Here is a 27,858-nt window from a genome sequence, read left to right as displayed (position 1 = left end):
CTATGCCAAATTTCGTGCAAATCGAAAGATATATAGGGACTTTGGTACACCATTTACAATAAATCGGAGGAAAATATATATGGGAGCTATATCTAAATCTGGCCGATTTTCAGAAAACTTAACACACATCATTCTAGACCTAATACAGTACACTATACCGAATTTCGTGCAAATCGAAAGATATATAGATACTTTGTTGCACTATTTACCTATCATCGGACGAAAATATATATGGCAGCTATATCTAAAACTGGACCGATTTTCAGGAAACTTTACACACATCATTCTAAACCTAATTTAGTACGATGTGCCAAATTTCGTGCAAATCGAAAAATATATAGGGACTTTGGTACACCATTTACATTAAATCGGACGAAAATGTTTATGGGAGCTATATCTAAATCTGAATCGATTTTACCAATTTTCAATAAATGGACTTAAAAAGTGATTCTATGCATATTCTCAAAAGGAACCATGTATCTATCTCGTTTCCTTTTGCCTGTTACCAACACATGCACAATGACATTCACGCCTATTAATAGTCCTGAAAATATAATTTTTTAAATGTTCCATATTCCAATAGCCATTCTCTCTTCCTCTTTCTCCATCACTCCAATTGGAGCCACCCCGTCTTCCTCTCAGCCAAAACGAGTTCAATGTTTGCTAAAAGAAAACACCACGACCAGATGGCCGGCCATAAACATTTAAATATTTGCTCAGACTAAATGCAACAATAACAACAATAATATAATACTAATAATAATTGTATAAAATTAACTTTTAATATATAATATTATCTTGTTAATTAAATACTTTCCATTCAAGGTAGTGTGGTGATAGAGGCGGGATACGAAAGATGGGATATAGGGGAAGTTCACACCATGCCATAAATGTGATCAATAACCTAATTTAATGGTTGGTCGCTTGATTATTAGCTGGTTGGTTGGAGGGACCCCCCTGACGAAGAAAAGGGAAACATTTGTGATTCTTTTTTGGGTGAACTGTGAATTGGAAATTTTCCCCTGAGATTAACCCATTAAGTGATGAGTAACTTTCTATGGAGAAAAATATTTAAAAAAAAAATATTTTTAAAATATAAACAAAAAATTATTTTTAAAAAAATCACGTGATATGACTTAAAAAATCCACGACAATTAATAGGCCTTAAAAAATTTTTAATAAAAATCAATGCCTATTGATAGGCCTTAAGAAATATTAATTATATATATATAATTTTAAACAATCCCCGTCTATTGATAAAAAAAAAAAAATATTTAAATAAAATCAAACCTATGGTTAAACCTTCAAAAGACTATTTTTGAAAATGCCACGTATATTGTAGACCTTGACAATATAGTTTTAAAAAATCCAAGCCTAGATCTTAAAAAATATATTTAAAAAATCCACAAACCTTAAAAATATTTAAAAACTTTTTTTAATCTACCCCAATTGATGGACCTTTTTTAAATAATCCAAATTTAAATAAACCATCCTCTGCTGGATTTTCTTGTTACCATTTTCGAACAATGGGTTAATATTTGCCATCAATACAAAACCATAATGTTGTGCAAATCTGCACGCAGTCAGGCAGGCGTAACAACAGACTGCCAGATTTATATTTTTAATTTTTCTAACACTTTATTTTATTTATTTGTTTGTTTGTGATTTATTTTTTGAGTAAACAATCGGCGACGTTCGATTCAAACAACTGGCTGCCGTTCTCATAATTTTTAATGGGAATCGATTCATATATTGAACCTTGACCCACAAGATGAATGAAAATAAATGTACCAGTTTTCTGATAAATAAACGGATCAATAACCTGGGTCAATGATATATATTTTAAATAAATAAATAAAAAAGATTGATTCAATTTCTACGTCACTCTGAAATGCTAATTGAATATCTTTAAGGAGAAATGGGGAAAAAAATTCCACTGGAACAGAGATAAATTATTTCTGAAATTTAATTATTTGAAACCTAAAAGTCTGATTTAAAAATGTTATAATGGGGCCATATATTAGGTTGAATGAAATAATTATGAAATTTCAATATGAAAATTGGACTAAACCGTCAAAATCTATCAAATCCTAGATTTTCCTAATGGAAAAGGTAACCTTTAAAACAGTAATTTTTTATTATTAATAAATAATTTTTAATTCCCATTTGTTCCACATAATTCCAGATGTTTGTTTGTTAATATTTTCCAATTAGAATTTTTTCCACATTAAAAAAAAAAACAATACATTACGTAGTTATCATCTAAATTTGCGCATCATGTACTCGAATCGTGTCGAATGCATGGTTCCAGTTTATCATGCACACATACAAAATAAACGTATGAATACAAATAAATAATAATTTATAAATTAGTTAAATAAATAAACAAATCAATATCCATATTTTTTTCAAACTCAAAAATAAACTGACAACATATCAATACGTCGTTTTCACACCACGTCACGCTAGGTTAAGCATCTATGGGGGTAGACTTATGAAAAAAGGTCTCATTACAAATATATCCACCAAGTCCATTTCTTAACGTAAATATTAATTTATCTCATTTGCGTATTGTTTATTGGCTTATAAAAATGTTATTTGTGTTCTAATATTTATTATGTAAATATTTTTGTTGTTGTTAATGGTATTGTTATGAACCAATTATCATAAAAATGGGAAATCTGGGAAAAGGACAGCAATAGGCAATTGCAAAATATTTATGAATTGTTTATCAGTTTTAAATGTTTATAAATAAAAGGCTGAGGATGGTGGTTAGTACTATAATGATTTGATATCTTCTGTATTATGTACATTTTACTGTTTTTTTTTAATTAATTTTAATTATATTTTATAAACAACATTCCCATATTTTAATTTTGATCCATTCTTCAATGATCATTAGTCAGAAATTTTAAAGATTTCATACTTCTTTCGCGCCTTAAAGCATGCTATCAATTTGTATATTTTCCACACAACTACTCGGCAGTCTTCAGTTGCCGAATAATTAGATGACCTTTTACCAAAGACAGGTTAGGTTTGGTGATGTGCAGTCACTTATGTGGCTGCATCACTCTGAGACCGTCAGGCCCATTTTGATCATCCACGAAAAGAAAGAGATATGGAGAGATCTATGGGGGAGAAAATAAGGGGGGTAGAGAGAGATGAGAAGCTTACAAGGAAGTGTGAGAAGGTAAATATCAGATAGTATCGATGGCTATAGAGATCGGACAGAAGATATATTACGTGTCAAGGTTGAACTTTCCCAACCACTTTAGGTTTCTAATTATGCTGTAGATTAGAGCAGATTCCGTTGTTGAGAAGAAATGAAAATGAACACCCACTAGTCTGTGCCGTCTGTAAGCCAGGACTGGACAGTGACACAGGATATGCTCAATTCTCTCCCGCTCCTCCACGTCAACGCAGAGTCTACAGTAATCATTTGCATCGTGGTCTCATTTACTGGTAAAGGTCCTGATATTGCAATGACCAGTAATAATTCCTGTCATTACATTTATATCAGCTTTGCTCAGATTCAACAGTGAGTGTGTCCTTTTGGTAGACATTGCACCTAGGTCCGTAGTGCCAAAGTTCATAAGCTCTTTCGTAGAAGAACGCCTCAAAGTTCCGATAGAGATGGTTTGATTGGCTTGATTGAGTATTCAATTGCTAGATCTGTGGATTGAGATCCTCGTCTAGATAATTCGTCTGCTCTTTCATTACCCGTGATGTCACGGTGCCCTGGAACCCAACACAGCCGATAGCTGTAAGTAAGTTCTTCCAAAACTGTTCTACACTTGAGAACAGAATTTGATGGCTTTAACAGCCGCTTGACTATCCACGAATATAGTCACCGGTTCAACGATCTCTGCATCCAAACATTTTATCAATTCCGCTGCCTCCCAAATCATGAAGATTTCAGCTTGGAAAACACTACAATTGCAACCCAGCTTGTAGGTTAACTCAAGACGTAGCCTTTCACAATAGACGCCGGCCCCGTACCTTCTTCCATCTTGGATCCGTCTGTATACAAAGCCAGACCGCCCTGAAGAGGGTTACTCCAGATTTCAGTTTGGAAAACACTAACGTTGCAATCCCGCTTGTAAGTTAACTCAAGGCCTAGCCTTTCACAGTAGACGCCAGTCCCTGTACTTTTTTCTATCTCGGATCCGTCTGTGTACAAAGCCAGACCGTCCTGAAGAGGGTTACTCCGGTTCCAGTCGTCTCTACTAGGAATAACAACATCTACATCGTCAAATCTCAGGACTGGTGATATAGCTGCTTCGTTCAAGATACAACCATGCCCAAAGGCACAACTTCGCCAGAGATTTGGTTCATGCTGAGGCCCAGAGGCTTTCCTATATCTAGGAAGGCGGCCAGCGTAAAGATTGAATTTTCCATATTCTTCTCAATTTAGCCTACCACCTCGTGCAGTGCAGATTCTATAGACTAGTTGTAGACTCAAGTATATACTTAGATTAAATCTGTCTGCTAAAAATCGAAATTGTTTGCCAATAGATTGGCACATTTAGTGGGACTCTCTCATTCCATATGTAGATCAAGGTGGCGAACTTGAAGATAATGGGTATTTTCGGCTAAATTAGCATTTCAGCCGATATCTGCAGCTTAGTCATCCTCCAGCAAGAGACCACAGCCTTATCCGAATTATGGAATCCATATCCGAACGTAAAGCTAAAAAAATACTATATTAATGTATCGTGACTTTTACATTAAAGACTATAAGGTATTCAATACCTATAGTCCAAGGTAAAAAACCAATTCTTTGTCCTCAACCATAACGATATAAACAAATTAATTAAAATCTTCCAAAATTGCAATATATACACATGTTAAAATATAAAAATAAATAATTGAAGTGTTTTTCACAAAATCACTCCTTTACAGCTCTGTCTAATGTTCCAATGTAGCACGTACAATTTGATCTATAAAATATTTTTAAGAGAGTTAAAATAAAATGTAGTTGTTGTTAATAACATGCATGCCTTCTCCCAGATTAGATAACACAAGAAGTCTCCCCAACAATTGCATTAATTGAAACAATTCACGTGATTGGAGTCGAAAGAGTAAACTGAGAGAGAGAGAAAACTCGAACCAAGCTGAGTGGTAGACAAAACATTAGAAGCCATGCAAAACTCTGCTCCCCAAACATTCAATTTAATCAACACAAAACGATCCACAATACCCCCTTAGACGAAATTAGTTACGTTGTGGTTGATGTTCGAGTCAAAACATTTTAATTTTTTTTTTCTTAGTCGGATATTTGATATTTTAAGAGTAGCCTCGCTACTCTTCGCTAGAACAAAAAAAGTGAATGTGTATTTTGTATACTAATTAATTAGAAATCAACAAATAGCAAAACAAAACAAAGAGTGTGGTGCAGTGTAATTAAAAAAACAAAAACACACAAAATGAAAATACGAAAAAATTTCCTACCCAAACGTATTGTCGATTGGCTGTGCTTTCTTTTGATTGGTGTCTTTTTACCGATCGTTTTTATTTTCGAAATAATTGTGGTGCTGCCGGCATTTCATGAACCTGGAAGTTTCTGGCATACATTTACATTTGTGATGGCCTGTTTTTTGATATTCAATATTACGGGGAATTTCATGGCCTGTCTAATGATCGATACCAGTGTGGATTGTAAGTAGGGAGGGAGAGAGTGGTGTTAACTGAAATCAAAACAGCTGATGACAGAATGCTTTACTAACAACAAACGTAAATAGATAAACAACAGAGCTAGGGCTAGTCGGTGAAGGCTAATGTGTGAGAGATACCCCACAACACAATGACTTTCGGGCGAATAGCGCCAGCATTTAGTGACCGAAGACTGTCTACAGGCGGTAAAAAACGAGAAAAAAATTGTTTTATATAGTCTGAAGATATCCTATAAGTCTTCTATAGACCAAAGACCTTTTATAATTTGGGGATCTACGAAAATCGTCTATAGAAAGATGACAGTTTGATTAAGACATTATTTAGGCCATCTGTAGACCTCAGATTCATCTTCTATAAGCGGAGAACCATCTATAGGTCCCCTTTAAACAGAGGACGTACAATAGACAGAAAATCATTTATAGATCTTTCATAGACGGAAGACTTTCTAGAAGAAAGTCGTTCTTTTATAGTCAAAGGACAGAAGACCTAATGATCTTCTATAGACAGATGATCATATATAATCAATTTCAATTTCAATTTATTTCATAAACGAGAATCTAGCCCAAAGGGCCAAAAGCGATTCAAAAAACAACAAAAAATAAACTACTCCAAAAGCTTAAAACTAACAGTGTATTAGCTTAATGATAACTTAACGTCTATTCAGTTGGAGGGGTTCAGAACCATTGTACTTCAAAAACATTTTTATTATTATTATTATTCCATTATTTGATGTAGCGACCTATCACATAGGGCAAAGGACTTCAATATTATATCTACTCTCAACCACTAAATTCAATTTACAGGTTCAATATCTTATTATTATATCACAATTATCAATAAATATATTAAAGGGTCTCCTATAGACAGAAGGCCTTTAAAGGTCTCCTATAGATAGGATACATTCAAAGGTCTTCTATAGACAGAGGACCTTTAAAGGTCTCCTAGACACAGAATATCTTAAAACGTATCCTACAGATAGAAGACATTCAAAGTCTTCTATAGACAAAAGACCTTCTACAGGTATATTGAAAGAGGATATTCAAAGGAACTCCAGAAACAGACGATCATTCTATATGTTTCTATAAATAGAAGATTTAATTAAAATAGGCCTTAAAGGCTTCAAATTGAATTTTTTGAAATAAATAAATATTCTACAGATTTATAAAGACTGAATCTATAAGACTTACAAAATATTTTATAAAGTCTGGAGACCTTATAAAGGCATACAATATATAGGCAACCGTCTACAGTTCTTAAATGTAGGACCTTCAAATCAATTATATAAATATATAATTTAGAACCTTCAACATTTCTTCTATAAATTTACAATTAAAAACCTTATACATATATAAGTTCTATACATAAGTCAGATCATCTATATTCTGAAATCCTTCCTAGGTCTTTCATAGGATTTTCTATAGAATAAAGAGTGAAGATCTTCTTCTATATAGTGAGTGATTATTTGAAATCTTCTTCTAAAAAATAGAAGAAAAAATTCTATAGTTTTTGAACACCTATAGATTCTATACATCGACCAGGTTTGCTCAGCTCTTTCGTAGGTTGAGGTAAATATGTGAATATAAATATATAATATAGAACCTCCAACATTTCTTCTATAAACAAAGGCATTTTAAAATTAAAATATTTTATATATAAGTTCCGTACATAAGTCAGATCATCTATATTCTAAAATCTTTTGAAAGGATTTTTTATAGAATACAGAGTGAAGATCTTCTATATAGTGAGCAATTCTATATAGTAAGCGAAAATAAAGGAATCGATTCTATAGTTTCGGACCATCTATAGATTCTATACATCGACCAGGTTTGCTGAACTCTTTCGTAGATTGAAGGTTTGCTAAGGTCTTTCGTAGTATTTCTATAGGTTAATAAGTGAATAACTTCTTCTAAACAGAAGGGACTTTTTTAAATCAACTTCTAAAAATAGCGAAATAAATTAGAAATTCTATAAATAATTATAAAAAAATACCTTTTACATCCCGTTTTTCTCCTTGCAGTCGAAACCATCCGCCCACCACCAAATGCCGAAGAACTTGGTTGGTGGTTTTGTAAAAAATGTGATCGTACCGCACCACCACGCAGCTGGCATTGTAAAGTGTGTAAATGTTGCATACTAAAGAGGGATCATCATTGTCTCTTCGTTGGCTATTGTATTGGACATCGCAATCATCGATATTTCATGATGTTCGTCGTTTTCCTCTTCATTGGAGCCACATATGCTTTTGTCTATAATTCCCTTTATCTGTGGGTGGTTAAGGCTCGCATTTATCGTAACTTGCTATCATTCCTGAAAATGACCTGCCCAATGTTGATGGTTGTCAGTGGACCTCTATGGCAAAATATGTTCCTTATCTTTTATAATTTAAATATACTGGCATTTGTTTATAGTGTGGTACTGATGTGGTATCATGGTTCCGGTCTCTTTGAGGGTGGTGTTTGCTATGAGAAGAGTAAAAAGTTTCCATATGGTAAAGCAAATTGGCGCGACAATCTTCGTACGGTATTTGGTAAACAAATGCATTTGGTATGGCTGTCGCCATTGTTGAAAAGTGAATTGCCGGAGAACGGCATCGATTGGCATCTGACGGACAAAAGTGTTAAAAAGCCTGTTAAATTATTGTGTAAACAAGATATTAAAGAGAAGTAACAATAAAAAACGAAATGTTATTTATTTTTACCAAGAAAATAACTCTGTTTATTTTTCGAGGGGAATTTATTTTTTTGAATATTTGTATTTGGTACCAGCAATGTTGCCGGGGAAGGTTATAATAACGTACACACTTTTTAAAAATGTTCAATAAAATAATTTATTTGCTGAAATGTACGAACGGAACTGTTACCACATGATTGCACAGAAGATCATGGTCCACAAAGAACGACACCTCCAAAAAAAGAATTATTTCCGAATGTGATTAATAAGTAAATGCGACATATTATCCTTATTTAGAAATATAGGCGGCAAATACAAAAATTATTTTGTTAAATGAAGAAGAAAATTCGCTGACCTGTATTACCCAACATTGATGTGTGCAAATGCTGGCTGCTGTGAAAACATTAATAATTCCTTATAATAACTTGGCAGCACTTTTACTAATGTAAAATTGAGGAAATTTTTTTATTTTTTAAATACCTACCATTGTATAATTATTATTATAATTATTATTGTAATTATTATTGTACCATGATACCTACTAGTGATAGTAGGTATTTAGTTTCTGATAGATTGCTGAAACTTTGGAAAGAGGTTCTTTATGTGCCAGGAATCTGATATACCAATGTATAGCCACATCGATGAGGACATTCGGTTAAAAGCTTAGTAATACCGAAAATGGAATGGAATCCTTATGTCAAAATATATATCAACTTCGACATAAATAGACAGTGTTCCTCAAAAATGTATTTTATCCTACAATATCCCAGAATGCACAAGAGAAATATCAGATAAAATCTTCAAAATACTGACAATGAGGCGCAACGCTTATATGGGGGCTATGTCAAAACCTATATTTATCATTTTCACCATATGAGTATGCCAGCATTCAGGAACTCTTTATAACAAATTGGTGTAAAACAATTCCAAAATACCGAGAATCCTTAAATATCAGCTATACCAAAATATAAATAATAATTTTTGGTAGGAAGATTTGACAACCCATAAGAACATGAAAAAATTAGGGCAAATTCGGTTAAAACTCCGAGTACACACCCCTTAAAATAACGAAATTAGGCTAGTACATGTGGCCTACCTAAAAACTCGGGCTTTTATTAATATTTTTAGTTGGGAAGATTTTCTACTCAATAAGAATCCCAAATACCCAGTGAGAATTCGAAATACCAAATTACATATATGGTATGTTCCCGTAATGCAAGAATCAACTAGTTTTTACTAATTTGTTCGATATCATAAAGGCAAAACGTGGTATGGTAGTAAAAACTAGTAGATTCTTGCAGTACGGGAACAGACCAATAGCTTTTTTTTTGGAAAAAAACCAGGGTGAATACATTCGAACTCTCGCCGTGAGCATTCGTGAGTGTATTTTAATCATTCTTTGCACCCTGCTTTAAATACTTCTATCTAAAAAGGCCTTTAAAGGCTTCTATCGCATACAAATTTCATTTTAATTTTCTGTGGTCTAAAAAGGCCTTTAAACGCTTCTAACGCCTAAAAACGCATTTTAATTTTCTGTGGTCTAAAAAGGCATTTTAAGGCCTTTAAACCCTTCTAACGCCTAAAACATGCATTTTAATTTTCTGTGGTCTAAAAATTCATTTTAAGGTCTTTAAACGCTTCTAACGCCTAAAAAACGCATTTTAATTTTCTGTGGTCTAAAAATGCATTTCAAGGCCTTTAAACGCTCCTAACGCCTAAAAAACGCATTTTAATTTTCTGTGGTCTATCTAAAAAGGCATTTTAAGGCCTTTAAACCCTTCTAACGCCTAAAACATGCATTTTAATTTTCTGTGGTCTAAAAATGCATTTTAAGGCCTTTAAACGCTCCTAACGCCTAAAAAACGCATTTTAATTTTCTGTGGTCTAAAAATGCATTTTAAGGCCTTTAAACGCTTCTAACGCCTAAAAAAAGCATTTTAATTTTCTGTGGTCTAAAAATGCATTTTAAGGCCTTTAAACGCTTCTAACGCCTAGAAAATGCATTTTAATTTTCTGTGGTCTAAAAATGCATTTTAAGGCCTTTAAACGCTTCTAACGCCTAAAAAACGCATTTTAATTTTCTGTGGTCTAAAAAGGCATTTTAAGGCCTTTAAACGCTTCTAACGCCTAAAAAACGCATTTTAATTTTTTACTTTTAATTTTAATTTTCTGTGGTCTAAAAAGGTATTTTAAGGCATTTAAACGCTACTACCGCCTAAAAAATGCATTTTAAGGCCTTTAAACGCTTCTAACGCCTAAAAAACGCATTTTAATTTTCTGTGGTCTAAAAAGGCATTTTAAGGCCTTTAAACGCTTCTAACGCCTAAAAAACGCATTTTAATTTTCTGTGGTCTAAAAATGCATTTTAAGGCCTTTAAACGCTTCTAACGCCTAAAAAACGCATTTTAATTTTCTGTTTTTTAAAAAGGCATTTTAAGGCCTTTAAACGCTTCTAACGCCTAAAAACGCATTTTAATTTTCTGTGGTCTAAAAAGGCATTTTAAGGCCTTTAAACGCTTCTAACGCCTAAAAAACGCATTTTAATTTTCTGTGGTCTAAAAAGGCATTTTAATTTTCTGTGGTCTAAAAAGGCATTTTAAGGCCTTTAAACGCTTCTAACGCCTAAAAAACGCATTTTAATTTTCTGTGGTCTAAAAAGGCATTTTAAGGCCTTTAAACGCTTCTAACGCCTAAAAAACGCATTCTAATTTTTTATGGTCTAAAAAGGCATTTTAAGGCCTTTAAACGCTTCTACCGCCTAAAAAACGCATTTTAATTTTCTGTGGTCTAAAAAGGCGCCTAAAAAACGCATTTTAATTTTCTGTGGTCTAAAACGCATTTTAATTTTCTGTGGTCTAAAAAGGCATTTTAAGGCCTTTAAACGCTTCTAACGCCTAAAAAACGCATTTTAATTTTCTGTGGTCTAAAAAGGCATTTTAAGGCCTTTAAACGCTTCTAACGCCTAAAAAACGCATTTTAATTTTCTGTGGTCTAAAAAGGCATTTTAAGGCCTTTAAACGCTTCTAACGCCTACAAAACGCATTTTAATTTTCGGTGGTCTAAAAAGGCATTTTAAGGCCTTTAAACGCTTCTACCGCCTAAAAAACGCATTTTAATTTTCTGTGGTCTAAAAAGGCATTTTAAGGCCTTTAAACGCTTCTAACGCCTAAAAAACGCATTTTAATTTTCTGTGGTCTAAAAAGGCATTTTAAGGCCTTTAAACGCTTTTGACGCCTAAAAAACGCATTTTAATTTTCTGTGGTCTAAAAAGACATTTTAAGGCCTTTAAACGCTTTTAACGCCTAAAAAACGCATTTTAATTTTCTGCGGTCTAAAAAGACATTTTAAGGCATTTTGAGGCCTTTAAACGCTTCTAACGCCTTAAAAACGAATTTTAATTTTCTGTGGTCTAAAAAGACATTTTAAGGCCTTTAAACGCTTCTAACGCCTAAAAACGCATTTTAATTTTCTGTGGTCTAAATAGGCATTTTAAGGCCTTTAAACGCTTCTAACGCCTAAAAAACGCATTCTAATTTTTTATGGTCTAAAAAGGCTTTTTAAGGCCTTTAAACGCTTCTACCGCCTAAAAAACGCATTTTAATTTTCTGTGGTCTAAAAAGGTATTTTAAGGCCTTTAAACGCTTCTAACGCCTAGAAAACGCATTTTAATTTTCTGTGGTCTAAAAAGGCATTTTAAGGCCTTTAAACGCTTCTAACGCCTAAAAACGCATTTTAATTTTCTGTGGTCTAAAAAGTCATTTTAAGGCCTTTAAACGCTTCTAACGCCTAGAAAACGCATTTTAATTTTCTGTGGTCTAAAAATGCATTTTAAGGCCTTTAAATGCTTCTAACGCCTAAAAAACGCATTTTAATTTTCTGTGGTCTAAAAATGCATTTTAAGGCCTTTAAACGTTTCTAACGCCTAAAAAACGCATTTTAATTTTCTGTGGTCTAAAAATGCATTTTAAGGCCTTTAAACGCTTCTAACGCCTAGAAAACGCATTTTAATTTTCTGTGGTCTAAAAATGCATTTTAAGGCCTTTAAACGCTTCTAACGCCTAGAAAACGCATTTTAATTTTCTGTGGTCTAAAAAGGTATTTTAAGGCCTTTAAACGCTTCTAACGCCTAAAAAACGCATTTTAATTTTCTGTGGTCTAAAACTGCATTTTAAGGCCTTTAAACGCTTCTAACGCCTAAAAACGCATTTTAATTTTCTAAAAACGTATTCTAATTTTCTGTGGTCTAAAAATGCATTTTAAGGCCTTTAAACGCTTCTAACGCCTTAAAAACGAATTTTAATTTTCTGTGGTCTAAAAAGGCATTTTAAGGCCTTTAAACGCTTCTAACGCCTAGAAAACGCATTTTAATTTTCTGTGGTCTAAAAATGCATTTTAAGGCCTTTAAACGCTTCTAACGCCTAGAAAACGCATTTTAATTTTCTGTGGTCTAAAAAGGCATTTTAAGGCATTTAAACGCTTTAACGCCTAGAAAACGCATTTTAATTTTCTGTGGTCTAAAAAGGCATTTTAAGGCATTTAAACGCTTCTAACGCCTAAAAAACGCATTTTAATTTTCTGTGGTCTAAAAAGGCATTTTAAGGCCTTTAAACGCTTCTAACGCCTAAAAAACGCATTTTAATTTTCTGTGGTCTAAAAATGCATTTTAAGGCCTTTAAACGCTTCTAACGCCTAGAAAACGCATTTTAATTTTCTGTGGTCTAAAAAGGCATTTTAAGGCATTTAAACGCTTCTAACGCCTTGAAAACGCATTTTAATTTTCTGTGGTCTAAAAAGGCATTTTAAGGCCTTTAAACGCTTCTAACGCCTAGAAAACGCATTTTAATTTTCTGTGGTCTAAAAAGGTATTTTAAGGCATTTAAACGCTTCTAACGCCTAGAAACGCATTTTAATTTTCTGTGGTCTAAAAAGGCATTTTAAGGCCTTTAAACGCTTCTAACGCCTAGAAAACGCATTTTAATTTTCTGTGGTCTAAAAAGGCATTTTAAGGCCTTTAAACGCTTCTAACGCCTAGAAAACGCATTTTAATTTTCTGTGGTCTAAAAAGGCATTTTAAGGCCTTTAAACGCTTTAACGCCTACGCTTCTAAAAAAACGCATTTTAATTTTCTGTGGTCTAAAAAGGCATTTTAAGGCATTTAAACGCTTCTATAAAATCGATTTATCGATTAGTCTCTAATCTCACAAATTCACTGTTATTTTTTCCTACTCCGTGATAACAAGGGAGGAAATAATGGGAGCCATGTTGTGTGTATAACTGAAAAACGAAAATATAAACATAAACAACAGGAAGAACAAAAATAGCAACAACGAATCGAAAACAACCCGGCCGGTTTGTGCCTGTTAGATATTAAACAAAATTATAAAAGAAAAATAATTACAATTTATTATAATTCAAAAATTAATTTAAAATATTGTGAGGAAAAATGTTAAAACTACGTTCACCATGGCGTGATATACCTCGCACAATGTCCGATTTAGGCTGTATCACATTTGTTGTGTTATTCATTCCTTTGTGTTTTATATTTCAATTGTGTGTGGTACTACCGGAATTCCATGCACCGGGAAGTATTATGTTTATGCTGACATGGATTGGTGGATTATTTGTGGTATTTCAAATTGCTGGAAATTTTTTGGCATGCATGTTGGTGGATACGAGTATAAGAGGTGAGTATGATTTAATTAATTGGTTTTTTATTATTAATGTATTTTGAAAATCTTCAGTGAGGGGAGGAGTCACAAAGATTCATAATGAAGTGAATTTTATTGGAGTCCAAACCAACTGGAAGCATTTTTTCAATACACATTGAACACATATAAGAACAGTGCAAATCCTGCAATTAAAAATCATGATTTTTGATTTAATCATGCAGAATTGTTCGCTATATTAGTGAAAAATATTAAAATGCATTCTGTATTTTTTTTAAATCCTCATGATATTTAATATTTCTTCTCTGCTTTTACTTACAGCCACCACGATTCTAACACCACCACAGGAACCACAACTACGTAAATTGTGGCGTTTCTGTTCGCTGTGTGAAGTACTCGCTCCGATACGTTCCTGGCACTGTGATTCGTGCCGGACCTGTGTATTAAAACGTGATCATCATTGTATCTTCACGGGAAATTGTGTCGGTCATCGTAATCAACGTTATTTTATATTATTTATCGTTTATGTAATTATCGGTTGTTCATATTGTTGCCTTTATAATTCCGTATATTTTTGGTATCTACACAAAGATATTTATTTAAATTCAAGAACCCTATTAAGTCTTATTTGTCCTTTTGTTGGATTCTTTTTCGATATATCATGGAATAATTTATATTTACTCACATATGAATTGGGATTTATTTCCCTACTATATGCTTTGATTTTATTTCTATTCCATTGGCCAAATATTCTAAGAGGTGCGACAACACATGAAAGTCAGACGGCGAAATATGATTTGGGTCGTGATTTGAATTTGGAAATGGTATTTGGTAAACGTTGGCATTTGGTGTGGTTATCGCCGTTACTGGAAAGTCCTCTGCCGCATGATGGTGTCCATTGGGAGTCATTGTTGAAACAATCGAATAAAAATCGTTAGATAAATGGAAATGAAAATCAAAGCAATAAATAGGTTTCAATTTTAGTATTCTATTTTTTGTATGTACAATTGTAGTCTATTTAAATTTATTTTATTCATAGCAAAATATTGTAATAAAAAAATAATTTTCATTAAAAATATGTTTGAATTTGTATTAAGTATTTCGTATATTTTTAAAAAGGTTTTCAACATCTACTAATTGGGGCCTTCGTTAAAAATATTTTGAGGTCATTTATGGTGTCTAATTGTCCTTGAAAATATTACCCAAAAAAATGAAATAAATCCACGCTTAATGTGTCTAATAGTCCTTGACAGACAGGCTTGGATTCTTTAAAGGCTTCTAAAAGGCGTGCATTTGTTAAGAATATTTCTTAAGCTCCAACAGACGCGAGGATATTATTGAGTCATCTATAGACCTATATAGAGAGGTCGATTGAGATCTCAATTAGGCGGTCTATTGAGACCTCTATAAGAAGGTCTATAGAGACCTCTATAAAACGTTTTTCACTTTAAAAATTCCTTGTTTTATTTTACACATCACTTTATTTTCGTTTTCAAAAAATCTTCCGCAACAGCGGAAACAACAAATCGTTCCTTTCAATAACTATATTCTATTTGTATTATAATTAATTTAAAAGCAGTAAACGGAAAATTAAAAAAAAATAATAATAACAATTTATTGCTTTAGAAAACTATCGCCCACCAAAGATTTCATCTTGGCTATGTGGACTTCATTTAGCGTAAAACCTTTATGGATGCGTTCGGCCAATGACAAGCCATCCATGTGATTTTCCACGGCATACTGTAAACATTGCAAAGCCTGGGAGGGTGATTTATTCAAAATGGCAGCCTCAACATATTCCATGAGACATGTATCCGAAGGTGTACCCGGTATGCGATGTTGATTTTTATCAATGTTATTAAAGACCTCCACAGCCTTTTCCCAATTGCCACCACGTACCAAAATCGTAAGAATATCACCAATCATTTGTCCGGTGAAAGACAGCTTTTTAGCTCTACCTTCCGATTCCACAACTTTGTTGTAAATATCCAATGCAACCTTGGCAAATTGTTCGGGTAATTGTTGTTGTGATTTTTGGCTTACATCAGGTTTGTTGTTCAACATAATTTTCAAGGTACGCAACAGTAAACTTTCACGATTAATGTGATCGAAAATTACCATATCAGACCAGAGGCGTGGTATTAATTCATAGGCAGCATTAAGTTCAACCATTTTCAAGACTTCTTCCATAATACCCGGTTCAGGGATATAAACATTGGGTACCAATTTATCATAGGTTTCCAAGAACTCTTCAATTGTTGATGTCTGGCACAGCAGGGCAAAGTAATGCCTATAGTAAATCGATTCCTTATAGGTATCACCAATCAAATCGTAATTGTTACCAACATGCAACAGCTTATCCACTTTCTTGGCCAATGAACGATCATGTAAATGATTACGGCATACATCCATGGCTGTGGCAAAGAAATATGTATCTTTGGGATGTTGTATTTTGAATTCTTTGCCTTGTATCTCATTGAGGATATCGACAATGACATGGGAAACGGGACCACGTTCACGACAGAAAATAATTAGTACATAATAATAGGAGCCCAAACTTAATTCAACACCCAACTTCTTGAACTCGGAGAGTACTTGCAGGGCACAGGTGCGTCCCATTTTATAGTTGCCAAAGGTGCTAATACATTCGAGTAGAGCGTTTAAGGTTCCTAAATTTGGTTTCAATTGTTGTTGTTTCATCTGCTGTAGCAAATCTTTACACAATTCCCATTTTTGATCGGGTGTTTCTTTAAGGAAATTCACATTATTGATAATCGAATTGTACGTGGCTGTATCCAAGTAATGTTGTTTCTCCAATGCCTCCTGGAAGAGGGCGTAAGCTCTGTCAGCCTGTAAGGTGATAAAGAATTTATTAAATTGTAAAAAATTATTACTTATACAAAATTCGGAAAATATGTCGATATTATGTCTTCTATAAAAATGGTGTTATGATGTTTTATCTTGAGATTCCCATTAAATAAGACTTCAAAAAAGGAAATAAGTGAAATTTTGGTAATTATCTTTAAATTTGCTTCAATTGCAAAGGTATGAAATAAATAAAAATACATTTTTAGAAGACCCATATATATTGATCTGATGTCTTAAGAGGCTTTTTAAGGGTATTTAGTGATAGTTGTATAAAAAACATATATAGAGTTTATAAGATGCATTAGGGAAACATATTTTCTAAATATCCAACACAAATTATTTTAAGATCAGTATATAAGGGGTTTTTGAACAGCTAAAAATATTTATAGACCAATCTCGATAAAGAAGTTACTTGAGGCTTATATAGAGATCTTTGAGTCTCTTGTGTGCAATAAAAAAGCTTATTACGGAGCTATTTCTCAGTTGTAATTAGCGCCTCTAACATTACCTATGGTAAACATTTCAACCTCATGTGGAGTTTCGGACACTGTATTTTTAAATCTGCAGCATTTTTAATTTTTTTTAAATATTTTTATCAACTGTTGAATTCCACTTATTCCAACAATATTGGAAGCGAAACCGTATCACCTTACCTGATAATATTTTGCCATGCCGCGGATAATGGCAGCATATGCCTCTGTGGTTTTTGGTTCAATTTCATTGAACACTTGTTCAGCTAAATCACCATCTTTCCATGTTTTGGTTTGACGTTGTTGTCCTTGGGTATTTTCCTTAAACCAACGTTCTTCATAATATTCCTCAGGCATTGGCTCCTCATGATTATAAAAACTCAACAATTCCAAAAGACTTTGTTTAGCCTCCGAGGTAATTTCAACACCCTTGGTTTTCATTAGATTATAAACAAAGACGGCATCTTGGATTTGTGATTGTTTAATTAATTGTTCCAAAGTTTGTTGGGTGACCTCCGAGTCTTCGGTGAATACCATTTTGGGGGCAAATGCCTCAATGGGTGGTTGGGCTTCTTGGTGCTGAGGAAAGACAAATATCACATACATTAGAACAACAATAATAACAGATATAACATTTCATGATACCATAAATAATTTACGATGTTCCTCCTTAATCCATTTGGCCGCCTTGCGTCCAGCCTCCTGGGCCATGGCAAAGGTACGTTTGCTAACATTCGAGGTGGGTATCAAATATGGATCATCATGAAACTTGTAATGCGGTGCTGTTGGATCTCTACCCACGGTGGCAGATAGTGCCTCCAAAATAGCTGTGGGAGAACGTTGTATCCGTTTGGGTATGACAATTTGTTCTTCAGCCGCCGTTGATCCGACTGCCGGGGTAGTTTTAATTAAACGCACATTACAATTCTTGCTAATAGCCGGCAAACGTCTTGCTAAATGCATTGTGGCGGTTCTTTTGTAAAGGTTTTAATAAATCAATTTAAAAAGTTTTATTTCTTTTTCGAAATACACAAACGATGATTACAAAATCTTCCACAAGCACCGCAAAAAGGGTGAGAAACAACAACACCAAAACATTTGGTTGCTGTCAAACGCGAATTGTGAGGTTATGGTTTTTTTGTGAACAGCTGTTTATGTGAAATGTTGCCAGATGTCGGGGAATTGTGGTGTGGTGAATTTAAATATATGTGAGTGGAGAATAAAAATGATTTTGAAAAAAATTTGGGACATTTTACCGATATTCAATAGACAACCGGAATTAAAAAGTTTGCAACTATTTTTTTTATTGTTGTTATAAATTTGCTATTTATATCCAATGATATTCGGATTATAAGACATCAGGAAATGAATGGATCTGTTAACTAACGAATAGAATTCATTGAATAATCATTCCGGGTCATAGTACATAATGTAGATATATATTCTGGTCAAAGAGGACCTATGTTGTTTTTGGTAATGTTTGGATGAAATAGATCAACAACTTTAGTTTGGTCTGTTTTTCTAGGGGCTTTAAAGGCAGCAACTATGACCCCAACATCACCAAATTTTATACAGATTAAAAATCCAATATTAAGGGAATGAAATATCCGATATGACCCAAACTTTACACTTCGTAATATTTTCTTTTTTAAGGGCCGGTTAATATTTAGGAGATGAAATAGACCAACAACTTTATTTTGGTCTGTTTTTCTTTTCGCTCTAGAGGCCATAATTATGATCCGAATATTACGTAATTTTACACAGATTCTAAATTCAATATTAAGATGGAATGTACGGTTTAGCCCAAACTTTACCCTTTGTAATATTTTCACTAATCCTAGATCAAGTCCAAAGAAATGATAGGTCGTAGAATAAGGTTAAAAAGTCAGAAAATACTCAGTCTAGCAAATAAAATATATAGCTCTAATCTAACGATTTTTATATGATTCTATGTGCTGACATCGCTGCAAAGACATAGCCCAGCTTGAACATATTTTAATGATCTGATCAGTATTCTAAGGTTAACTTCTTAAGGCTGTCTATCAACGACTTTTTTGTCACTCTTTTGAAGGCTTTTTTAGTGTTGGATTTTCCCCTTTCTATCAAAAATTTTAAAATGCTTTAAGATCTCAGAAGGATATGTCCGTCCCATTTCTTATTAAAATTTGTCATACACTAATATTTATATATTAATGGATCTTACAAGCAAAACCATTAACTATGTAATAGCATCACTTTCAGGTAGACAATATTAAATACAAATTAAAAAAAGGTATTATCCAGTTATCATTAAAAATATGGTACATAACAATATCTGTATATATGTGTATTTGTATGTAAGTGAATCTCAACAAAACCCCAAAAACAGTTGGGTTATTAAAACCCACACAATTCATCATTCAGTTGTTGATCAAGCGTTGATTTGTTTACATCTTTCTGCAGCGCGCCATGACATTGACTTTGTATTACGATGAACGTAGTCCACCGGTACGAAGTGTCCTTATGTTAATTAAAATGTTAAATATTTCGGTAGAATTAAAATCAGTGGATTTATTTAAAAGGGAACAGTTGAGACCGGAATTTTTGGAGGTAATAGAAATACATTTTTCGTCATTTCCAAATAATATTTTGTGTTGATTTTCAGCTAAATCCAGCCCACACAGTTCCTGTTTTGATCGATGACGATCTCACATTAACCGATAGCCATGCTATTCTAATTCATTTATGTGAAAAGTACCAAACAGATGATCAGGATCTATGGCCAAGGGAATATAAGGAACGCATGAAAGTTTTGAATTTATTATTGTTTTCATGTTCGGTGGTTTTTCGCCGCGATAGTGATGTGATGGTATGTAAGAAAATAGAAAAACGAAATGAATTGAAATAAAATTAAATCGTTAGACAGATTTAAATAAATAAAAGAGATGTTCGGATGAAAATGGAACTAAGTGCTTTGATACTTACTGAAAGAAAACTGCAGTGGATTTCGCCTTTAGTCCATTAAACGAAATGGTCCATAATATTTTATGATATAATCCATTTGCTAATTCCACTATGTTTATGTGTAATAAAAATTATTATTTTATTTTTTTTTAATTTCAGTCAGACATTGTTTGCAAAACCTATCCCAAAATCGATTTGGAATATCATCAACGCAAAATCCATGAAGTCTATGATATGATGGAACGTTATTTGAGCCGAAATAAATATCTTGCCTCGGATAAAGTGAGTAAAACTTATTGCATATTAATGCATGAAGTGTCTGGAATAAATTATATAAAAATATTCTCCTTCACCTCAAACAAGAAGATTGAATTTCAATAAAATATTGTTTTTTCATCTGTCTTACAGTTGACAATTGCTGATCTGTCCGCCGTAACCACATTGAGTACTGTCGATCTCATATTTCCCATTGCGGCAACAACGACTGAGACTTCGACGTCACCTAAGTGGCCTCTGCTGGCATTGTGGTTGCAACGTTTGAAACAATTACCAGAATATGATATAAATTCCCGGGGATTAAATATTTTTCATGAGGTTCTGAAAATCTATGGACGATTTGAATGAGGGAAGAATTCTATATAGAAATTATAATTATGTTAAGAAATAATAATTGCAATAAAAACATTTGTTAATGCACATTAAATACTAAGATATGTTGAACCATGGTACAATTATATAAGGTAGGGTAGCTTCTGTCAGAGAGGAGAAAATACACCTCTACCTTATGGGCAATAATGTCAGAATAAATGAAAACAAATGCATACAAGTCGTTTTGTTTGTTTGACATATTTGTAACATTTTACCATAAACGCGAAAAAATGAATGGAATGTCAGGTTTTCTTTTCAAAATCGAGTTGGGAATATGATTTACATGATGATTTATTCACAAATCATACATTTCTTCTTACAAATGTTTTAAAATTCATCTTCAAACTAATCGGTTTTCGAATATATTTTGTTATATTTTTCATTTATATTTGAAATTTAAAACGATATTTAAATTGTAAGAAAGAACGATATTTTCGGGAAGATCTGCAGTTGAAGAATTGATTTTATATTTTGAAATATAAAAACCCCTCTACGGTTCTCAAATAAAGAAATCATACATTCTTCGAATAAAGGAGTTATGATAATTTCTGGTGGAAGTCTAATACCTACTTCCCAAAATAAGTTCTCAGATTTTCTATTTTCTAAAAGTCGCAACAAATCAGATTTCCTGTCAGCCAAAGTCTATTATTTTCTGATAGTCAGATCAAGTCACTTCAATAATTTTTTCATAAAAACTTTTATTTCCATTCCAATGGAACTTTTTCTTAATTCCAAACCTTCTGAAATGAACCGCAATTATGCATGCATATTAAAGCAGCGGATGTTAAAGAGAATAGAATTTTTACATTGCAAATGCGAAGTGGTGAGACACCGTTAACTACACAAAGGTTTCTTTTAGGAAATTCAGATCATTTGCTTACAAACCAACTCGAAGATACGTCATACGGTCTACAAATTTCTCTTCGTTTCAAAATGAAATTAAAGTTTCAAAATAAACTGAAATTTGATGATACGAGGCCGCCAAGTAAAGATGCAACAACAACAACGGTCGATGAGTTACAGCGGAAAGAAAATATCATATCGGAAATAACGGCCAGACACAGAAATTTTATAAGGGAAACATTTCCCACCATGATCATATTTAATAAGAAAGATGAATCCGTTTATATTGTTGAACGTGTTCCCGAACAACTACAATATATCGCTGGCGATGATAGCGGCTGTAATCGTTGGTATAAAAGACGAAAGACAAGACAATGGGAACGCTGGAAACGTGAAGAGGATAGTAGAAATTCATCAAAACGTCGTCGACGTTCCACGACATTGGAAAATGTACCGCCAACAAATTATCGTCGCCTTCTAATGTTGTCTATGTTTATTGTTGTATTTGTTTATCAATTTCAAAATCATGTTTTAAATAAACATTATTTTTGAGAAAATTAAATGATGAAATGTTTTCTTCTCGTTGATCGCATGAAATTTAGTGGGATAAAGTTTGAACAGAATAGATGATCTTAATGTATATCATTTATGTCATCAATCAGGTTCGCCTGGACAAAATGATAATCCATTCATCCACTAGGTTATACTCTGCCAAAACAATTGTCGTACATACCTATAAATATAGGAGCTGGACTGGGATCGTTCTAAAATTTTTTAGGTCTGGGTCTGCTGATTACGTCGATATATAATATGTAATGGAAGTTCATACTTCCCTCGTATTTCTGAAATGTAAAGAGATATACATTGAACAGATTGGGTGATATGGAGGTATACCATTTGAGTCTAAGATCCGTCTGAACAAATGAATCATCCGCCTGTGCTAATACTTCCGAAACCATTGTGTTTAATATATCCAGATTGTTAACAAATAATATAGGAATTCTTCTATATAAAACTCTTCTTCTATATAAAACTCTTTGAAAACTAAAACCTGGAGCGAACTACGCATTTTTGAACATTGTCTTTTAGTCCTTGAAATTCAGCTGAATTGACGGAACTAGTTGAACTGTAGCTCATTGCTTATTATCAAGATCATAGTTCAACTGCGGGTTCTGAATTCGTTTGCTTCTTAATTTGTGCTCTATATGTAGAAATTTTGTATTAGAGGTATATATCTCTGGGAACCTTGGAATTTATTCTTCTCCTAGAAAATACTTTGCAAGTCCTTTCCTCTTTATTTGAATTTAAAATAGATTTTGGTTTTGAATTGAATAAATTTGAAACTAAGAAAGAGATTGGATCTAACACCACGATCTTCGAATATTTGACGCCCTGCCAATACTGATTTTAAAAAGGAGTATCAAAATATATAAAAATGATAATCCATTAATCTGTGAATACCATTCGAACTACTAAATTTACTGCGGGACTAAGGAGGTATAACATACTGTGTTGATTGCATTACGTCGGAGCCAAATTGGGTTTCTTACTTCCAAATGGCATTAGTTGACTGGACTACTTCCGTCTATGCGAAGATGAAGAATAGATCAAGTCGTCGATCTATTTCGCAGGAAGAAAAATCGACAGTAAGTATTAAATAGGCATTCTAATCTCTTTCACCGACATAGATGCCCTGCAACTGCCACGCCTGAGTAAAAACCATAAATTGAACCTTCTGAACCTTGAACCTTCATGTTTTCAATTTTCTTCTGCTTTTCCAGTACCATCTGTTTCCTTAAACGTTATCTAAACTTACCCGATTCTTTTTATGGCTGATATAAAGAGGCCTTCTTCGTAGCCGTAATGAAACTCGAAGTGCATTGGCAATCGGGTTATATTTCCAAATTTTATATGTCAAGAAAAAAAAAACTTAAAAAATAGTTGCTATAAATTTTCGATCGTACAAAACGTTTTGGTATCCTCGCTCAAAATCTATATAAGACGGAATAATAAATTATATTTCTCGGATACATCCGCTAAAAATGGCCTGTGCTCAACAACAAAATTTTCGATGCCACAAACCTATTATTTATTATGATGAACTAAATCCCCAAGGTCGTAGCTGTTGTATGCTCATTCGGGCGCTACAAATTGATGTGGAGTTGAGATCACCTCAGGAGCGCGAACAGTGTCCGAGTACCTACAGAGAAGTAAGTTCAGAATCATATTTTATTATGTCGACATTTTAATTATTTTTATATTTTTAGAAATATCCTACAGGAATGACACCCACCTTGCTTGAGGGCAAACTCAAATTGTGTGATGGCCATACGATAATGATGTATTTATGTGATAAATATGCTGCGGCGAGGTTACCACAATTGTATCCTTGTGACTATATGTTACGCATGGAAATACAAAATATGCTTTTCTATGAGGCGGGAATTTTATATCAACTATATAGTCAGATGATGGTAGATTAAATGGTAATTGGATATGAGGAATTTATAATTGGCATTTTTGTTTACAGACGGATATAATTTTGGAGAAATATGCCAATGTCAACATGGATACGTATAAACGAAAGGTATCGGAATGCTATACTACTCTCGATCGTTGTTTAGAGGGCCATTTGGTTCTGGTGGGGAATTGTGTAAGTAGAACAAATATTTATATATACAATTTGTAACCTAACCCTCTTCCCTTCCCAATTTAGCTAACAATTGTCGATTTCTCAATAATCACCACGGTGAGTTCTTTGAAACTAATAATACCCATCACATTTGAGGATTGGCCAAATTTGCACCAATGGTTTGAGAATTTTGAAAATATGCAGTGTTATGCGATCAATCAACAGGGAGTAGATCAGCAGCGACATCTTTTGGAAACACTGGGGGAATTTGTATTTCCCGAGGAAAAAGAAAATCAGGGAAAAAATAATAATGCAGCAAAATGTTCGCAACCCACTGGAAACGATATACCATTTCCATCGCCCGACAAATGGCAAGATAATGCTAAGCTTCTTGAAAAATTAGAAATGTCTAAAGACAACAACGGATGCGGGACAAAATCATTTGACAGCATGTCTAAAGACAACAACGGATGCGGGACAAAATCACGAAATTCTCAAAGAAAATCGTCGGAACCTTTGGGGACTCAGAGTGGAAAACCAAAAACTCCCCGTTGCTCAAAATATCAAAATTCCGGCCGCACATCTCCTACTTCAAGCCAACTTCAAAATGGTCCATCGGATATGACATCACTGTATGTCAAACCATTTGATAATTGCTTCCCGGATAGTGAGGCGGAAGAGAATTTTGGTTATTCAGATGATAGGAATTGTTACAATTCGAAAAGGAATTCAATATTAAGAAGTTCGTGCTATGATGATGAAATTAATGATGTTACCAGTAAGTTAGAACCTGAGGATAATTGTGGAAACCGGCTAATGAATTCTGGTAAATATTGGACAAAACATTGTTTAAAATATCCAAGGATCCCATAAGGCCTGAAAAATTATTCTTTACCATGTCCACACCTTAGACAAGTATCTACACCTTAATGAAACCTTAAAAATCAACATTATTCTTTTTGACTTCCTTGAGTTTCATATTTTATTCTAAAGAGGTCGTAATCGGACTTCTTCTCTAAAATTCTTTTCAAGATCTTTTCCAAGCTAAAAATCATTTTATTCAATCTATATCTATTTTTTCTTTGTAGATCGTGGAACCGATCGTCAATCCAAAATTCGAAATCAAGGTAAATGTGTAGAATTTTGTGATCCCAAACCGCCATGTCCATGTTGCACGGCTTCAATACAACAGCCAGCATGTCCTGAAAATTGTAAACACGACATTGATGATCGTTGCCGATTGAGAGAATTCAAATCCTGTCTCTGTTTAGAAATTGAGACAAGTTGCCAGAAAATATGCCCCTGTGCTAAGGATAATGAAGAAATCACAGAAGTAAATGAGGAGGAAAATGACAATATTTGTCAAGATGAAGAGCAAGACGATCTCGAGGAGAAATGTTCTTCCGAAGATAATATTGATGACGAAGAAAATTTAACTGCTAATGAAGAGAATTGTGACAGTGAAGGTGATAACGAGCAAGAAGAAGAGGAGGGTAATGAATGCAGACTAACTGATAAAACCGATGATTTGGATACTACCGATCGTGATTTATCTCCTGAAGATTCACATGATTGTGTAGATGATAAGGATGATGACCTAGATGAAGACGAAAGCTATTGTGTAGATTATGAAAATTATGATAATGATGGTGATAATGAGGAATGTTCTGACAATAAGCCTTCTACAATTACCATTTGCCTTTGCGATGCGGAAGTTGGAAAATCAGTCCAAATATGTTACGGAAAAAGTACTGAAAATGCAATGGAATACAGCGAAACCGGGCGAATTCATCAGTGCCTAGAGGAAGACAATTCTAATTATGAAATTGACAACTGTTATGCGGAAGGTCAGGATTTACGGAATGTGGAACATATTGAAAGCGACTGTCATCCGAATAGTACAAATTATGTGACTACTTGCCACTGTTCTAAATTTCAAAATTCGAATAGGGAAAATTACGACAATGTTGCGTTGGTGTGTCACTGCGATCTGGTGGATTCCTCGTGCTTCTTATGCAGTAAGTAATCCGATAAGCCGTAAATTTTTTAAATAGTTTTTAAAGCCTCCGATAAGAGGTGGATTTTTTAAAGAATAGTTTTTTTAAGCCGATAAGGCATGGATTTTTTTAAAAATAGTTTTTCAAACCTCCGATAAGGCATGGATTTTTTTAAAAATAGTTTTTCAAACCTCCGATAAGGCATGGATTTTTTTAAGAATAGTTTTTCCAGGCTCCGATAAGGCGTGGATTTGTTAAAGAATAGTTTTTGTTGCCTCCGGTAAGGCGTGGATTTGTTAAAGAATAGTTTTTCCGGGCTCCGATAAGGCGTGGATTTTTTAAAGAATAGTTTTTCCAGGCTCCGATAAATCGTGGATTTGTTAAAGAATAGTTTTTGATGCCTCCGATAAGGCGTGGATTTTTAAAATAATTGTTTTTGAAGCCTCCGATAGGGCGTGATTTTTTTTTAAGAATAGGAGATTTTTAAAGAATATTTCAATTAAATTTGTTTCACTTTCTCCTTCCAGCATGCGAAGATATACCTCGCAAACAGTCTATGAAGGGTCAAAAATGTAATTCGGATATCCGGCCTACCTGTACGTCAAAATCAAACAAAGCGACATCATGCTGTCAAAACACTTCAAATGAATGTCGTTGTTCTTCAATGGAAACTGATGGCAGTTGCTCAGAATCATCATCCGAAGTGGAATGTGGCTACAATATTCGTCTAAAACCCAAATTCCGTCCATCAGTACTTTGTCACAACTTACAGGATATAATTGAGGAAGCTGCGGATGCTAAGAAATGCAATAAAATATCAAAAGGCAAGGAATCCAAGGAGACAGAGGCAAGAAAGAAAGCAGATATTCAAAGCCCTTTAAAAACCGAAATTAAAAATGGAACTCTTGCATCCAAATCCCCATCTCGTGTTCCGAAAAAGGTAAGCGGTATAGAAAACGAAAAGAAATCTGCTAGTATATCAAAGGGAAAAATCTATCGAAATGAATTGGAAAATAACTGCGATAAAGAGCAAAAGGAGACATTGAAGGATAATAAAAAAGTGGACAAATCGGATGAAAGTAACAAACAAAGAGCCAATAAACCTGTTAAAGATACTCTGCTATCGAAATCTAAAGCAGCAGTGGGAACATCTATAAAACTTCCAGAGAAATCGGGAAAATCAATGGAAGAGTCCGAAAAAGATTTGAATAATAAAAGAGTTACTTCGAAAGCCAAATCAAGTGTGGTAAATACTGAACAAAGTCCAAAATATATTCAGAAAAATGAGAAAGCTGGTTGCCTTAAGAAGGCACAGACTGAATATCAAGAAGCCTATGGTTACGGCAAGGTAGACTCTGAGGAAAATGCTGAGGAAAGCGAAGGTTCAGAGAACTGTCAACAAAAATCCAAAACTTTAGCTACAACGAACGACAAATTTAGTCTATCGG

General features: G+C 33.7%; 3 protein-coding genes across 3 annotated transcripts; 2 read left to right on the top strand and 1 right to left on the bottom strand.

The window, feature by feature from the left end:
- The first annotated feature begins 5,412 nt into the window (after positions 1-5,412).
- LOC133334783 (probable palmitoyltransferase ZDHHC24) lies at positions 5,413-8,340 on the top strand. Its single transcript, XM_061543102.1, has 2 exons — positions 5,413-5,658; positions 7,691-8,340. The coding sequence occupies exons 1-2, from the start codon at positions 5,427-5,429 to the stop codon at positions 8,338-8,340; spliced, it is 882 nt and encodes a 293-aa protein (XP_061399086.1). The 5' UTR covers positions 5,413-5,426.
- A 5,593-nt stretch (positions 8,341-13,933) lies between these two features.
- LOC133334782 (probable palmitoyltransferase ZDHHC24) lies at positions 13,934-14,947 on the top strand. Its single transcript, XM_061543101.1, has 2 exons — positions 13,934-14,027; positions 14,331-14,947. Exons 1-2 carry the CDS (start codon positions 13,934-13,936, stop codon positions 14,945-14,947), a joined length of 711 nt encoding a protein of 236 aa, XP_061399085.1.
- A 648-nt stretch (positions 14,948-15,595) lies between these two features.
- On the bottom strand, positions 15,596-18,310 carry LOC133334781 (small ribosomal subunit protein mS39-like). The gene is made up of 3 exons (XM_061543100.1): positions 17,993-18,310; positions 17,531-17,926; positions 15,596-16,859 (listed from the first exon to the last, which is right to left on the bottom strand). The coding sequence occupies exons 1-3, from the start codon at positions 18,308-18,310 to the stop codon at positions 15,624-15,626; spliced, it is 1,950 nt and encodes a 649-aa protein (XP_061399084.1). The 3' UTR covers positions 15,596-15,623.
- Positions 18,311-27,858: the final 9,548 nt, after the last annotated feature.

This window comes from Musca vetustissima, unplaced genomic scaffold (assembly GCF_032173495.1).
Source record: "Musca vetustissima isolate MV318-11 ecotype Yass unplaced genomic scaffold, APGP_CSIRO_Mvet_v1 utg12933, whole genome shotgun sequence".
Lineage (NCBI taxonomy): Eukaryota > Metazoa > Arthropoda > Insecta > Diptera > Muscidae > Musca > Musca vetustissima.
This window is presented reverse-complemented; position numbering and strand designations above follow the sequence as displayed.